The sequence below is a fragment of the Eptatretus burgeri genome, chromosome 9 (assembly GCF_056783735.1).
Source record: "Eptatretus burgeri isolate ZD-2024b chromosome 9, Ebu_testis_v1, whole genome shotgun sequence".
In the NCBI taxonomy this organism is placed as follows: Eukaryota; Metazoa; Chordata; class Myxini; order Myxiniformes; family Myxinidae; genus Eptatretus; species Eptatretus burgeri.
In genome coordinates, this window is record NC_140969.1 from 12298833 (window position 1) to 12313778 (window position 14946).

At 44.2% G+C, this 14946-nt stretch overlaps 1 protein-coding gene across 2 annotated transcripts in view; it reads left to right on the forward strand.

The window, feature by feature from the left end:
- The window catches only part of ZNF277 (zinc finger protein 277), a 55140-nt gene that overhangs the window by 3152 nt on the left and 37042 nt on the right, over positions 1-14946 (forward strand). The window contains exons 3-4 of one of the 2 annotated variants that reach the window (XM_085894110.1): positions 3072-3160; positions 6878-6960. In XM_085894110.1, the coding sequence (XP_085750236.1) occupies positions 3072-3160; positions 6878-6960 (172 nt within the window). The remainder of the gene's footprint in view (positions 1-3071; positions 3161-6877; positions 6961-14946) is intronic. The other variant, XM_085894111.1, reaches the window with a different exon arrangement.

Below are 14946 nucleotides of genomic sequence, written 5' to 3' on the forward strand. Positions count from 1 at the left end.
TGCATTATAATGAACATATTGTACATTGGTGGGATCCATAAAATTTTTCAAAGGGGAATGCACGGACGTGTTAATGTTTTAAGTCGAGCTCTATCTGCTTCATAATGTCATCTCACGTGACTACCCATAAAGTGAAATTGGATCAGGGACTGGGGAGTATAATTCCATGAAAAAAATCACTCATGCATGGAAAAACATTTTTCATTTTTAACATTATTGTTCACGCCTAAATTACTTATTGTTATGAATTCATTACAAGATGGTGTTACTAACTATTTTAGGCCGGGGGCCAGTGGTACCTACCTTGCACCCCCCCCCCCGTGACAATATTTCACTGATACCACAGTGTTCATATATATCCCAAGTAGCAGAAAAAAGATGTTCCCAGAAAAATAACTCATTTGCACGATGCTTTATTAAGCTGTTTCCATTTTTGCATGTAATTAAGCTATCCAAACATTATTCTGCATCTCTGACAACAAAGGGAATATGTTCACTGTATTCCTTGACCCTCCAAACATATGTGTAGATTCCTCATTTACAAACTTCCATGTACCAGAAGTTGAGATATTTACGAAAATGAGAATTTCCATAATGGCGGATCCTAATTAGCATATCAATGCATTTAAAATTATTTCCACTACTTTTACTTAAACAGAAAATAGTTACGTTTCCCTTAAACACCAACAGACATCATAAGTCGCAGTTATGTATTATATCAGGCCCAGGTAATTAATTCTATTGATTAATCTGATTTCGCATGATTTTCGAACGATTCATTGTGCTTTGTATTTTATGCTAATTAGCCTACTTTAAAAAATTCAGAAATTTTAATATATTTTTTGCCAACCTGGTTTGTATCTGGCAACACTTAAGTAATGTTTTTTTGACAAAAAAACTGACATGTTTGGTAATTAAAAGGAAAGAAAATGGAAATTCTTGCATTTTTGTGGGAATTTTTGTCTTTGAGTCCAATTTAATTAATATGCAAATGAGCTAATTAGCATAAACAAAATATATTTTAATACGTAAATGTTTCAAAAGCTTTAATTTGACACCAATTGTGTGATTTTATGTTTATATTTGACAGATATTGACATTTTGCCGATCTTTGTGAGATTTGTCTATTTTTGATTGGTTGCCATGGAAACAGCTTAATAAAGCATAGTGCAAATGAGTTATTTTTCTGGGAACATTTTTTCTGATACTTGGGATATATATATATATATGAACACTGTGGTATCGGTGAAAAATTGTGGCGGGGTTGCATTTTGTTGCATTTTTTTAGTCGCATTTTGCAAAAAAAAAAAGTAGTACGAGATATAAAATGGTCATTTTTAGTCTCGCCCCGAAGGGGTTGCGAGACGATTGTAACGTGTCTGTCTCACTTCCATATATTTTCGCTTAAAATATTCATTTATTTTCCCTGAAACCGCTTGTCCGATCGATGTGAAACTTTAAACATAATTATTGATAACTCTGACGTCGTAGGTCACATGCTATGGCAGCCATGTTAGACTAAACGCAAAATTTTGGACATCTCCGAAACCGCTCAACGAATTTTTTTTGGAAATTTGGCGTATGTCATCAACTCACCCATGGGGTATATTAGGGTGGTAATGATGACTTGATTGGCAAAGTGGTATTTCAGCCATAATTGGTTAAATCGAAATCCTTATCCCCAAAAATCGGAAACATCATATATCTGATCTACGACCCGAAATGAGTGAATACTTAAATCTATTACGTCATTGGTTACATGTTCTGGTGGTCATATTGGATTGAAAATATCAAGGTAAAAAAAATCCTCTTCTCTCGGACCATGTAACAGATCGATGTGAACCTTCAAACATATGATTGACGAGCCACGGGGAATATAATAGAGTAAACCCTTAAATATCGCAGGTTTTGGTCAATCACGGCAACTTCTGTATGTACCGGTTTAGTTATCACGGGGTTGAATTTCGACCTACCGTAGTTTTTGAGCTGACCTGTGATGGTTATCTCACACCATGAAACTTTTGCACCATTAATAATGGAACGGCATCAAGTGTAAAACTATAGACAAAAGTGATTCTTGTAATTTTATTTATTTGCTGGTTTATGAAGCTGCAGAACGATTTAATATAAAATAAAGTACATATCGACAGATTACAAAGGAGAACGATTTAAGAGTTTAAGTGGGGGGTGGGGGGAGGGGGGAATAGTGGGGGTAAAGGGACACGTTTGGCCGACTCTTCAGCAAAATATACCGCATGATCTTCAACGTCCATCTGCGAATTATAGTAGATAGATCTTCATCCATACAAAGGATGACATATTCGCTGTTGCGAAAGTCTGCCGACGTAACACCAGGGTGATAGTTTATTGCCAGGTCGAGATTCAAACCCAGGATAGACAGCTCAAAGGCAATTGCACTACTTTGAGCAGAAAGGGATGCATTGAGAGAAAATAAATTGAGAAATTCAAAAGAAGGAGAATGAATAAAAGTGTGTGCGAGGAGTGGGGGACAAACAAGAGGGTTGGGAGGAGATGGTTGTTAGGGTGATGGACAACTGAAGAAGGCAATGTATGGGATATACATACATTCAGGAGATGAGGGCATTGGTAATATTCGACCATTTTTATCCTGTGCACGCAAGGTAAAAGCGGGGTTAAGGAACTGTTTCAAAAAACATCATAAAGGACACAAACGACAGGCACGAATAACTAACATAACATTTGCCGCTCGTAGACCCCGCACACGTCCTTGTTTCTCAAGACAGCGTGGGGTAAGATGTTCCGTGAAGTTTCGAGTTGCATTTGTAATACGAAGATTGCCGCTATGCTTCGTCCGGTACTCAAAGCCAGAGTTTCGATAATAATCAGAAGGTTGCTGAAGATGGACAGATGAACCTCTCCATGATTTTAAAATGTATACTGCCATTCTATTTTATGATTATTTATTTATTTTTCAAAACTTATTAGACGTCATTCATTGGTCTCTTTATATATATATATATATATATATATATATATATATATATATATATATATATATATATATATATATTTTTTTTTTTTTGTGACAGGTACATTCATTACTGGAAGGAGAGATTTCGGAAAAGTACCATGGAAGACTTGTGTAGCGTGATTACAACAAACCCACAAGCCCCTAAAGGTAGGCCTGAAACTCTGTTGTGTTAAAATGGAAAAGAAAAGAAAAAAACCTCTTTGCTAATGCAGTGAAAGTTGGAAACCGGAAGGGAACATTTAGCCATTCATAACCTTGGCACATCCATATTTTATTTACATGGTCTACATTCCAGAATTTTTCCTTCATTAAAAGTTTACTACTCATTAAACTTTCTGCAGAAGTGAAGCATTTCCTTCTGCATACATCATTATCTTATTGTCCACATTGTGCTGTCAAATGCATTCTCAGATTCGTGTATGGCCGCCGTTGATTTGTAAGGTCCATCCATTGGGGCCATACCCTGTGCAGAGTGTTGGTGCTGCCTAAGCAGTCTCCTCGGCTATTGGGCACAATCCTGGACGGGTCACCACTCCGACACAGGATACCAGCAAGCCGGCACTCATTTTGCCGACCTCGGAAGGACGAGAGGCAGAGTCAACCTCACTTGATATTAATTCAACAGCCGAGTGGGATTTGAACTCGGGATCCAAAATATTTCCCCACCTCAAATGCAACCACAGTTGCCTGTTTACAATCTGAATGCGCTCAAACCAAAAATGAACAGATTTTCCTTGCTTATCTGCAAAATGCCGACCCCATTGTTCCATTTCAAACAAATCCTCATAACTGTCTTGATATCTCTGGCTTTAACAACAGTGCCATTATCATGTGTGGGAGCATGTCAGCATGTTGGAAGAAAAAAAAAATCTAACTTTATGTAGTGTGAAATATAAATTGGCCAAGTACTGTTTACTCTCTTCTCGCTTCAGCTAAAGGGTGAAAAGGGAAGAAATGGGGTTGGAGTGGTGTGGGGACCGGGGAGGAGGTGTGGGGAGATGGAAAAAAGGATTTGTGGAAGGAGAGGCATAGATCCAGCATTTGAGGATCACAGGTTTCTTGATTTGCTGATAAAAGCCTTAATAGAGCAATAATTGCTGTTTCGATCTTGTGACAAATACTCTTTTTCCATTGGTTTCAAATACCATCATAAAAACCAAAAAAACGAGCACCGCCGCTTACGGCCTTGCGTTCGGAAGTCAGAAGTTTTGATTCCACTTTGGCGTGATGATGTTCCTGCCATCTACTGGTGAAAATTATAATTTATTGTACAGTATTTGAAAGAGATGCCTGGTGTTGGCTTAATGGTTCGGGTGGTGGGCTTGGGATCCCAGGATCCTGAGTTCAAATCCCACTCGGCTGTTGAATTAATACCAAGTGGGGTTGACTCTGCCTGTCATCCTTCTGAGGTCGGCAAAATGAGTGCCAGCTTGCTGGTATCCTGTGTCGGAGTGGTGACCCATCCAGGATTGTGCCCAATAGCCGAGGAGACTGCTTAGGCAGCACCACCGCTCTGCACAGAGTATGGTCCCAATTGATGATGATGGATTTGAAAGGTATTCCATCTACCTCATTACTATAGTGAGGCCTTTTTCTATAACTACGATTCTGTTGAAGGAGGAAACGCCTTCCCATTTCAAGGCCAAGAATGAGACCGGCACTCGGGAGAGTGCATTCCTCCGCCAGGCTGAACGGTTTACACTTTGTATCTCACTGATAGGCCGGATCTGAATCCAGACGTGAACCAACGTCGAAACAGTTCATTATTGTCACACACACACCCAACCTGTCCACCAAGTTTCATCCGAATCCGTCCATAAGTTTTTGAGAAATCCTGCTCACAGAGAAACAGCAGTGAAAACATAACCTCTGTCCACCTTCGGTGGCAGAGGTAATCAAGGATATTGGCTGGTACCAGTTTACGGCCTTTATTGCGACAAGCATAAAGGGTACCTCTAAGGTTTGAGGTACCCTTGAGGGTACCTCGAAGGTCTTTCTTTTTTGCCATGAGTTTCGAATGCACATCGCCTAAAATTCATTGGTTAGACCGCTAGTGCGGCTTGTCTCGGTTTCTGCTTTTGTGCGTTGCGAAAAGTGCAAGAATGTTAAAATAAATAAATAAATAAATGCGCCACCAACTAGTTTCGCTGCGCAGTCGGCGATGCTCAGCTCCGACGTTTCGAACACCGAGCGAATACATCAGCCTTGCCGACTGGGCAGCTATAATAGCTCGTGGCGTCTTAATTTTTCAATATGTGTTTTCCTGACAAATTATTTTTTTTTATTTTTATTTTTTGTTGTTGCGAAGGACAATGTGTTTCTGACTTTTAACCATGATTCTAGTTTCCAATTTCTGCGTCGCTTTAATACAATTGAGTAGTTCTGTGAAAGACACTGACATTTACATTTGGAGCTGGAAAGGGTCATGATGCGGCGAAATCTTCACCGAGGCCGTGAGAGCCTTAATGTTGCCACCGATCCCAATGTCTGTTTTCATTGTATTTAACCAACCTTTGGTCTCGCTTGCCGATTGCATTACAGGTTCAAACGAACACGGTACACAGTAACTGCTTCACCTTGTGAGGGATTAAATCCAACGCTGAACTATCATTTTGTTCTATTTTGAATTTATGACAGACAAACAGCGTGAATACGTAACCTCACATTTGCCATAGAGGTAACAAACTCTTCCAGATTCCATAACACATTCTTCTGAAAACTCAAGTCTGTCAAGTTTTGTTTCATCCCAAGTGCAGTTGAAACACTTTCTCGATCATTTATAAACTCTTTTGAGCATATGCTTCAACATAATCTGTTCTAATCCACCTAATCTCAATGAAAAATATAGCCTGGTGCTGGCTTAGTGGTTAGCGTGGCTGCTTGGGATCCTCGGGTCCTGAGTTCAAGCCCCGTTGGCCGCTGAATTAAAAATACACCAGGAGGTTGACTCAGCCTGTCGTCCTTCCAAGGTCGGCAAAATGAATACCAGTGTACTGGTAAGGGGGACACTGCATCAGCGGCATAGCCACGTCCCAACCGATGATGCAACCAGCAGCCACAGGCTGCACTAGAGAGAGAGAGAGAGAGAGAGAGAGAGAGAGAGAGAGAGAGAGAGAGAGAGAGAGAGAGAGAGAGAAACAGAGAGAGAGAAAAAGAGAGAGAGAGAGACAGTGAGAGAGAGAGAGAGAGAGAGAGTGAGAGAGAGAGAGAGAGAGAGAGAGAGAGAGAGAGAGAGAGAGAGAGAGAGAGAGAGAGAGAGAGAGAGAGAGAGAAAGAGAGAGAGAAAGAGAGAGAGAAAGAGAGAGAGAAAGAGAGAGAGAAAGAGAGAGAGAATGAGAGAGAGAAAGATAGAAAGATATCTTCAGCGAACGAAAACTAGAGATCTGGTATTATGGAACAGTGTCATGTTTCACACAGCATGTGATGCTGAAATAATAGAGTATAGCTTCACTGTGACGTGCCATGATCACCTGTTGTCAACTGGCCATCTGGCCTGTTGACGGTAGTTTGAGTGGTGTCCGCTTGGCTGTGCGTCATGCGCTGCGTGAAACCGTTGACTGTTCCACAAAAATTCTGGCTTTCTGTTGCACACGCAATCGGCAATAACTTAATGGCTCCCAGTTTCACAGCACACATATATGTCCTTGCATTGTTTCCAATTTTCCTTGTATCGAGTTCTGCATCTTCCTTCGGATGTTTTTTTTTTCCACTGGCTCTTCGTTCAGCTTTTCCTTGATTCATTGCAGGCATCAAGCGCAACTGAAGCCGTTGCAGAGTTTAACTGTGTGCTGTGTTGTTTTGCCCTTGTGGCAATGCAAACGTATCTTGCTGCTCGTAACAGCCTTGCTGTCATGGCCTACACAGAGGAACAGGAGCGGTTGTGGTTACTTTGCAACACTTTGCCTGAAGACAGGCAGCTCAGGGAGCGGCTACAGCAGCAGCGTTTGGTGAGTCCTGCAAGAAGTTTGTGTTAAGTCATGCTGAAGTTGCCAAAAACATAAATTAGTCGGTTGTTGAAATATGTTGATAGTTTGGACTTTACATATTCTGAGTTGTTTGTGGAGGGAGAACGAGAATCGCCGACCGAAGCGATAATGACATGGAGAGCTATGTTTATTGTGCAAGCCGGTGCCAATCCGCGTCTGCGGACGGGTATAACATTTGATGAAATAGATAGGATGGAGGTATGTTAACCACAGTGGGAAGTAAGAAGCTGACGTTTCAGGCGCCATTACACCCTCATCCCTCTGCTGCTCTGATGAAGGGTTAATGCCTGAAACGTCAGCTTCTTACTTCCCACTGTGGTTAACATACTTCGATCAACGACCTGTTGATTCCATCGATTGTTCAACTGTTTGCCGAAGCAGCTCGACACGAGTTTTCAATTCGACGACGAGTTTAGTCTTGCTTGTGCAATTTCTACGAAGGGGCTTGGGCTTGGAAGCTAGAAAGTGGAACTTCAAACAACTTCATGTCACTATTTATTATTGAGTCTCCACCTGTGCTTCCCAGCTTTGGACACGAGGCACTGGTGATCTTTTTTTTATTTTTCAATTCCAAAATTGAAATGTCTCATGAAGGTCAGGACAATCGAGTGCTGTGTGTGTGTGTGTGTGTGTGTGTGTGTGTGTGTGTGTGTGTGTGTGTGTGTGTGTGTGTGTGTGTGTGTGTGTGTGTGTGTGTGTGTGTGTGGAATCACTGAACGAGAGCTCATTGAGGACCTTGTACAAATGTAACATCAAATGTCTAATGTATAAAACAGAGCGGTGTCTGTATGTGTGTTTGTCTGTTTGCCTGGCTGATCGACGATGAGACCTTTTGGCTGATCGACACCAAATCTTCAGGGTATACTTAGGGGGTCCTTACTTTGGTTCTTCACGAAATATTTTTTCAAAATATATGTAGTGAATGTGTTTCAAAAAAAAACAAGAGTTTAGTACTTTTTCTGATATCTCGTAGGCCTTATTACCTTATTATTTGGATTATTTCTCCATTGTGGCGGACCAGTGGGCCAAGAACGGCACTCCCACCCAAAAGTGGGAGTACCCTCTAGTAAACAATAAAGATACGAGGAGACATTTGAGCACTGCTCCTCCTCCTCCTCCTTCGTATGCAGCACAAGGCTGTGGGTAGCATCATTGGCTGAGGGCGCGCCTTTGCCGCTGATGCAATGCCCCTATTACCAATGCATTGGTACTCATTTTGCTGATTTCGGAAAGATGACAGGCTGAGTCAACCCCACCTGGTGTTAATTCAATGGTTAAAAGGGGCTCAAACTCAGGACCCTTAGAAGAACCCGGATGTAGCCACCCTAAGGCCGAAGTCACATTTGCTCTACGGCGAGGATATGGCGGCCATACGCCCTCTGAATTGACAGAAACATGCAGCGGCCGCAGAGTTTCTGCGGTGGCCTCACGGTGGCCCTACGCCGTATGGCTATATTTTACAGGCCGTAGGGGTCGCCGTGGAATTATAGCGTGGAGTTTTAACTTTTTTCATTTCTACGTTCGCCGTATCGATTCGACAAGCCAAAACAAAAGAACTGGTTAAAAAAAAAAAACCCACTCGTTACCGTCCGTCTGGCCGCACGTTCAGCTAAGGGCCCCCCCTGCAGTCGCCTTGCGGGCACCTTGCGTCTGCCTTGAAAATCCTATGGCCGTAGCAGGAACGCCCTAAGGTCACCGTGCGACATCAAATCAAAGACCGTACGGCACCCCCACGTTTTCGGTCTCCACAATTTATAAATATGCCGTGCGGCTCCCTGAAAAATAAAAACATATGTGACCGTGAAAATACTGCGGCCGCCCTATAATTGCTAGTGGCCGTAGATTTTGTAGACCCCCACGGCCGCCGTGGCAAATGTGACTTAGGCCTAACCGCGAAGCCAACACCAGGCTTATTGTGTACTGCTCGATGAATCGCAAGGACATTACTCTCATAAATATTGACCTTCGATTCAAAGATTGCCAATTGTGTACGACCTGGGCACGTCAATTTGTGTACTCGTGTGTACGAGTAAACCCCGGGCTCGTATAGCGTGTAGGAGCAGCTGCCCACGCAGTCTAATCTGGTGTGAAGGAATACTATCCGCAATGGCAGAGCAGTGACCCTGGAAAGCGACCTCCCAACGGACGAACAATCGGGTTCCGACGGGCTGCTTGGTAAGCAGACTTGTTTGAGGAAGGAAATTTTTTGCCATACCCTGGGTTTGAACCTGAACATTTTCGTTTGTGAGGCGAGTGGGCCATTAGGAAACGATGGACAAATCAACAGAGTACGGTATATGGGATTTGAACCTGGGATCCCAACTTCATGAACGCAAGACAGAGCAACCTGTAAGGAAGAAACTTAACGTTTCACAATTTGTTGAAAAATAACAAAAGTATCATTTAAAATAGAAGTTTAGCATGCAACAGGTAAGTGCAAGTTTTCTAATTGTTCTGTTACACACGTGTGTGTGTGTGTGTGTGTGTGTGTGCGTGCGTGCGTGCGTGCGTGCGTGTTATGCCGCATTTATTCCAAGTTGTGGCAACGTGACATTTCAAAATGTCAAACGATCTAATTTTAACCTCAAAAGCATGACAATTCCTTCAATTTCATAACGATGTTTAAACAATTAGTTGGGTTGAATTTTTTTTTTGGTGGGGGGGGGGAAAGGGAGTGGGGTGGGAGGGGTGGTTGGTCGGGAGGCCGAAAGCCTTCCTTTTGTGGTGGGAGGCCATTTGGAAAGAAACTTAAATTGTCAAATGCATCGTTTCATTAACCGACGCGGCAGCTGCTGGACAGTGAGAATTGACTGAATCGTCGAGACATCGCAGAGTGTCGAGCAACGCATGATTGAATTTGAATTGAGCTTCCATTACATCACGCTCATTGGGAGTGCAAATACTTTCCTTTTAATGCATCAATAAAAGCTTTCAATTGTACTGTACAACTGCTTCGTGACCGTTCCGAAAGCCTAAACCCAGAACCATTGGCTGGCTTCTGCCCACCGGCATGTGCTGATGAATTTGATTGACGTGAACTCGGGGAAACGGGTGAGTGAGCGATCCATTAAGAGCCTGCAACAAAACGTGCCCAATCGTTATTGTCCTCTCCTGAATCCGAGTCCAGCAGCGTGTTTGAATGTGCTTGAACGTGGAGGATTTGCGTTCCAACCTGTGCTGTGCTTACATCAAGTGTGGCACGGTTCGCGCTTGATGCCGGAATTCTCGGCTGCAGCTGAACCAATACGTTTGCTCGGTCGTCCCCCATCCCCACCTTCCTTTTCCACCCCCGTTATTCCTGGGTGTGTGTGGGCGCTTCCTCATCTTGTGAAATAATTGTCCGTTGATGATGATGCCAAGCGACAGTCTCTCGGATCTCGGGCCGTTTGAACCAATTTGGTGCCCGTCACAGATATCTTGAGCATTTTCTTTTTTCGCACACCCTCTTACAACACAATCATTTCCCGATTTATGGGACATTTTTCTTCATATTTATTCGAGCGACGATTCCTGGGTGATGTTTATTAAGCTTCGACTGTGCTTGCCGCCCATCGCTTGTCCAATAATACACGCCTTGGATTCAACCATTGTGTGCTTTTGGCTCGTTTTTGACCATCTTCTCACTTCGGCCATTGAGAACATTATCTTCCTCATCGGAGCTGTTTGCGTACACGTTGTGGTTCTGGCTATGAGTCGTGCCTTTGCGAAAATGCCAGAGTGTGACATGCTTCCTCCTTCCCAAGAACAGCTTGATCACGAGAACTGTATAGGCCGTGTTTGTGTGAAGCATATCTGCAGATGTTGTGGAAATGGTTATGAAAGCGATTCCTCTTTCAGCCTTTATAAGCCAGATGTGTGTAATATCCGAGCAGATAAAACTCTGGCTTTCTGCCACTACTTGGCGAGAGATGTCCTAATGGAGAAATAATGATGCATTACCCCCACCCAGTACACCTTGCTGCCGCAACACAAGATGCTTACTTGCTTTCTCTTCCCATTTGGCTTCCTCCCATTCCGTGCTTTGTACGTCACGCGTCCGAATGGAATTCTTGCTCGTACTCTTATTCCTGTAGCCCTCGCAGAAAACATCCTTGCATTGACCTTGTTCGTTTACTAGAAAATGCTGTTTTTGCATTCAACGTAAGGCGATGGTTGCACGCGTATATTGAAACGGCTTCTGCGTCCCTTAATCGGTGCCTGTGCTCGCTTGGGTATCTGTCGAATGCTCTCCGATTGTCTTGCATGCTTTGTTTCACTTTCGACCTTTACGTCTGTTTTTCATTCTGCGTTATCGTTTGACTCTGACGTCATTCCTTCCGGTTAGATGGGCGTTCAACGCAGCGGCGCCATTGGATACAAACACGTTGTGAAGTCACAAAAAGCAAAACTAAAACCCGCAATGATTCTGTGACATGTTCACGTGAGATAAACCCGTTATTACATCACCTTCGCTGTGGCCGGGGATGTTTTTTGAGACTATAAGTGAAACCGGTGATTAGCAAACTAAGGAGGAAACTCAGAGATGCAGTGAAGCAGACAGTTCGACAAAGCAACCAGGCTGCTCGCTGTCCACCTGCGTGCGAAGAACGCAGAGGTTTCAAGAAAGCAAATCTCAATGCCGACCTACACGTAAACCAACCTGTTAAATTTTTCAAAACGCTACCCACCAACGCCTCCATCACTGACTACCGAGCGCCGTTGATGAAATTACCAACTCCCGAACGCTATTCCACTTCAAATCTCCAACCTCGTTACAGCGCGGCGACATCGCGCTGTTATATAATTGGCTATTCTGTCCTGTGTCTTCTATCACGTCGTCTGTCACACTTATGGCCGCGTACGTCCCTTTGATCTGAGGGCTATAAATAGAAATTTGTCCAACGTCACAACTCTTCCCATCATGCATGCTAATTCACCGTGTCTACATTTATATTTTGTAACTGCAAAATTGTTTCATCATTCTTAACCTAGACTTTTACTGCCCCCAGCCACGCGATATCGAAGTATTCGCTTCTTGTTCCTTTTGGCATCAGCTGCAGCAGGACAATTCCCCCAACGAACTTCTGCTCCGCATCCTTGGAGGACAAAAATAACCCCCAAAAGGATAAGGATGCCAGACCTTTTAGAGTGGAGAGTGCACGGACATGGGAGTGAGAAAAGACTGTAGCCATTTTCATGAACACTGGTAACTCCTCCCTACGGCTTGGCGAGCGCACGCAGAAAGGGGGCAGCAGAAGGATGCTTTGCAATGCCTTCGATCGGATCATTTGACTCGCATTGTACCAGGTGGCAGTGATCGCACCTTCATTGTACTGCTCCACGGGCTGTGTGCAGAAACCTATTTTTTTGCAGCACTTGTGATTGAAAGAAACGCGATGAACCAATTTGATTCAGTTTTCATTACCCCAGGGGGGAGATGGCAAAGGGGTCCTTGTAATGAGTGTGGGTGGAATTTTAATCCACATCTGCGTTAAAAATCAAAAGCGTGAAAATCGCAGGACATACCGATAGTTCAGGATATACCAGGCTCAGAGCGAACGTTCCAACAATAACGCCACAGAGTCATTGTGAATTCTTGAATTTTTTTTTTTAAACACTCATTTGTTTCAGGGTGACAGTGTTGATGATGCCATACCTAGGTAACTACTGGTTGTATATACACAGACTGCTCCAATCATTCCCGCCTTGAGGGGTCAGTCGGGGAAAGTTTATGGCCCGAATCTTTCACAAATCGGTTGGCCAGACCTGATTTTCGACTGGAGCCCAGTTGTGCAGGGATATGGAATTTGTTCATGGTGCTGAGGATAACTCACCTACTCTATTCAATCATTCAGAGGGTAACCACAAATGTGGGGCGGGGGGGGGGTGGTGGGATGCCATTTCACGCAAAAAAAATTCATTAATATATGAAATTTAAATTTCACCTCGAAGAAGTTTGTTGATTGGACCTAATTGTAATTTAGAAACTTTCCTTTGAATGGTCTTGGTAGCCAAGTTACCTCCACCACCTAGGGTGGATGCATGGATGTTACTTTTTCACCCCTGTTTGTTACTAGCGAAGTCGCAAGTACAGTATATTGCTTGGTCTGGTCTGTTTGTTTCTGTCTGTCTGTCTGTCTGTCTGTCTGTCTGTCTGTCTGTCTGTCTGTCTGTCTGTCTGTCTGTCTGTCTGTCTGTCTGTCTATCATTCACCTACAGGTCACATTTTTACTCCGATCTTCACGAAACCAATACCTGGGAGAGGTATTGACAATCTGGAAGCCTATTGTTTGAAGTCAATGGGACAATGTCAGGTCAGGCCAGATTAGATCTGTGACTTGCTACAGGTATCATGTAAACCTGTACTAACCTGTTCCATGGTCGGGTTGTCGGTGACTAAACCGTCTCCCCCACCAGTTTTTTTTGGTGAGGAGGGTGTTTGGATATGGACACCCAGCAGGATTAAAAACAAAACCTGTCAAAGGGCAGAGGAGCTCCTTGTGAGCCAACGGCCATCCATATCTAGTGCCCAACTGTGTCTGCGGACGTCCTCCTGCAGTTGGGTTACTTCTTATTAGGAGGTTGGTGGCCGGATTTGCACTCCGGCCACCATAAAACCCTTCATCCACAAAACACACAAATACGCAAAGAAATCTGAAAACCCACTCCGTGGGAGGTACCTCCTGTGCACCTTCCCTTTGCAGGGCAGCTCACCGGATGATGGGATTGGGGCAAAGCCTTCAGGACCCCCAATCTTTGATGATAGGAGGGAAACCATGGGGTAACATTCCTGGGTCAGATTGCTGGAGAGTGTGTCGGAGTGGTGCTGAGGTGTCGTCCACCAGTCGCCAGTGTCCTTGGGTTAACCTGAGGCGGTCCCTTTGGGTGGGTGCCTGGAATGTCCTATCCCGAAGAGAGAATGATCACCTGTCTGTTATCATCTGAGCTCAAACGTTTGGACATCGGTATTGCAGCACACCCTGAGGTTCAGAGACCGGATTGCGGCGAGATCATGGTGGGTGGTTACAACTACTATTGGTCTGGTCACTCTGATGATTACCATGCCCAAGGAGTTGCTGCAGCTGTGTCCAATAAGCTGATTCCAATGATAATTGAGGTAACACTGGACAATGAGCGTATTATGAGACTAAGGATTCGTCACTCCTGAGGTGTCATTTCCCCAGTCTCTGTTTATGCTCCGACTGAGGCGAGTGATCCCACCGTGAAGGATGCATTCTACGCCACGCTCGAGTCTACGGTTGATCGGTGCCCCAGACGAGATACACTTCTCGTCTTGGGGGATTTCAATGCATTGACTGGAACTGATAGGGATGGTTATGAGACGTGTGTTGGTCCCCATGGGTCAGGAACTATGAACCAGAATAGCACCAAGTTCCTTGACTTTGCAAAAAGTCATGGACTTAGGGTGGCCGGTTCATGGTTTCAGCGCTCACAAGCTCATCGCTGAACTTGGTATTCCAATGCTGGTGGTGTGGCAAAGGAGATTGACCATGTCCTCGTTGATGGATCTGGAGGATGATCCAGAACTGCAGGGTCTACTGGAGTGCTCAGTTCCTCAATACTGACTATCGGCTTGTTGTAGCAACTCTTAAGTTGCCCCTTAAATCCAGGAGAATGGTACCATCCCAGCCTCGGTTGCATGTTGGCAATCTCAAGGATGAGAGGGTGGCTGAGGAGTTTGTGAACAGGCTGAGTGGAGATTTGGGGGTCTGGGTGCTTTGGGAGGTCCTGAAGAGTTGTGGAGCGCCTTCAAGACCACCGTCCTTGATGTTGCCGGTGGATGTCTTGGAACTCACCGCAGGGCAAAGAAGAATTTTGTCTCTCAAGGGACACTGGAGACTATTGATCAGAGTCGCAGGGCCAGGCTGAATGGCAGAGCTGAGCTGTTCAGGGAGCTGAGGCGTAAAACTGTACGTGCGCTGAGGGTGGACAAGGAGGCCTATGTAC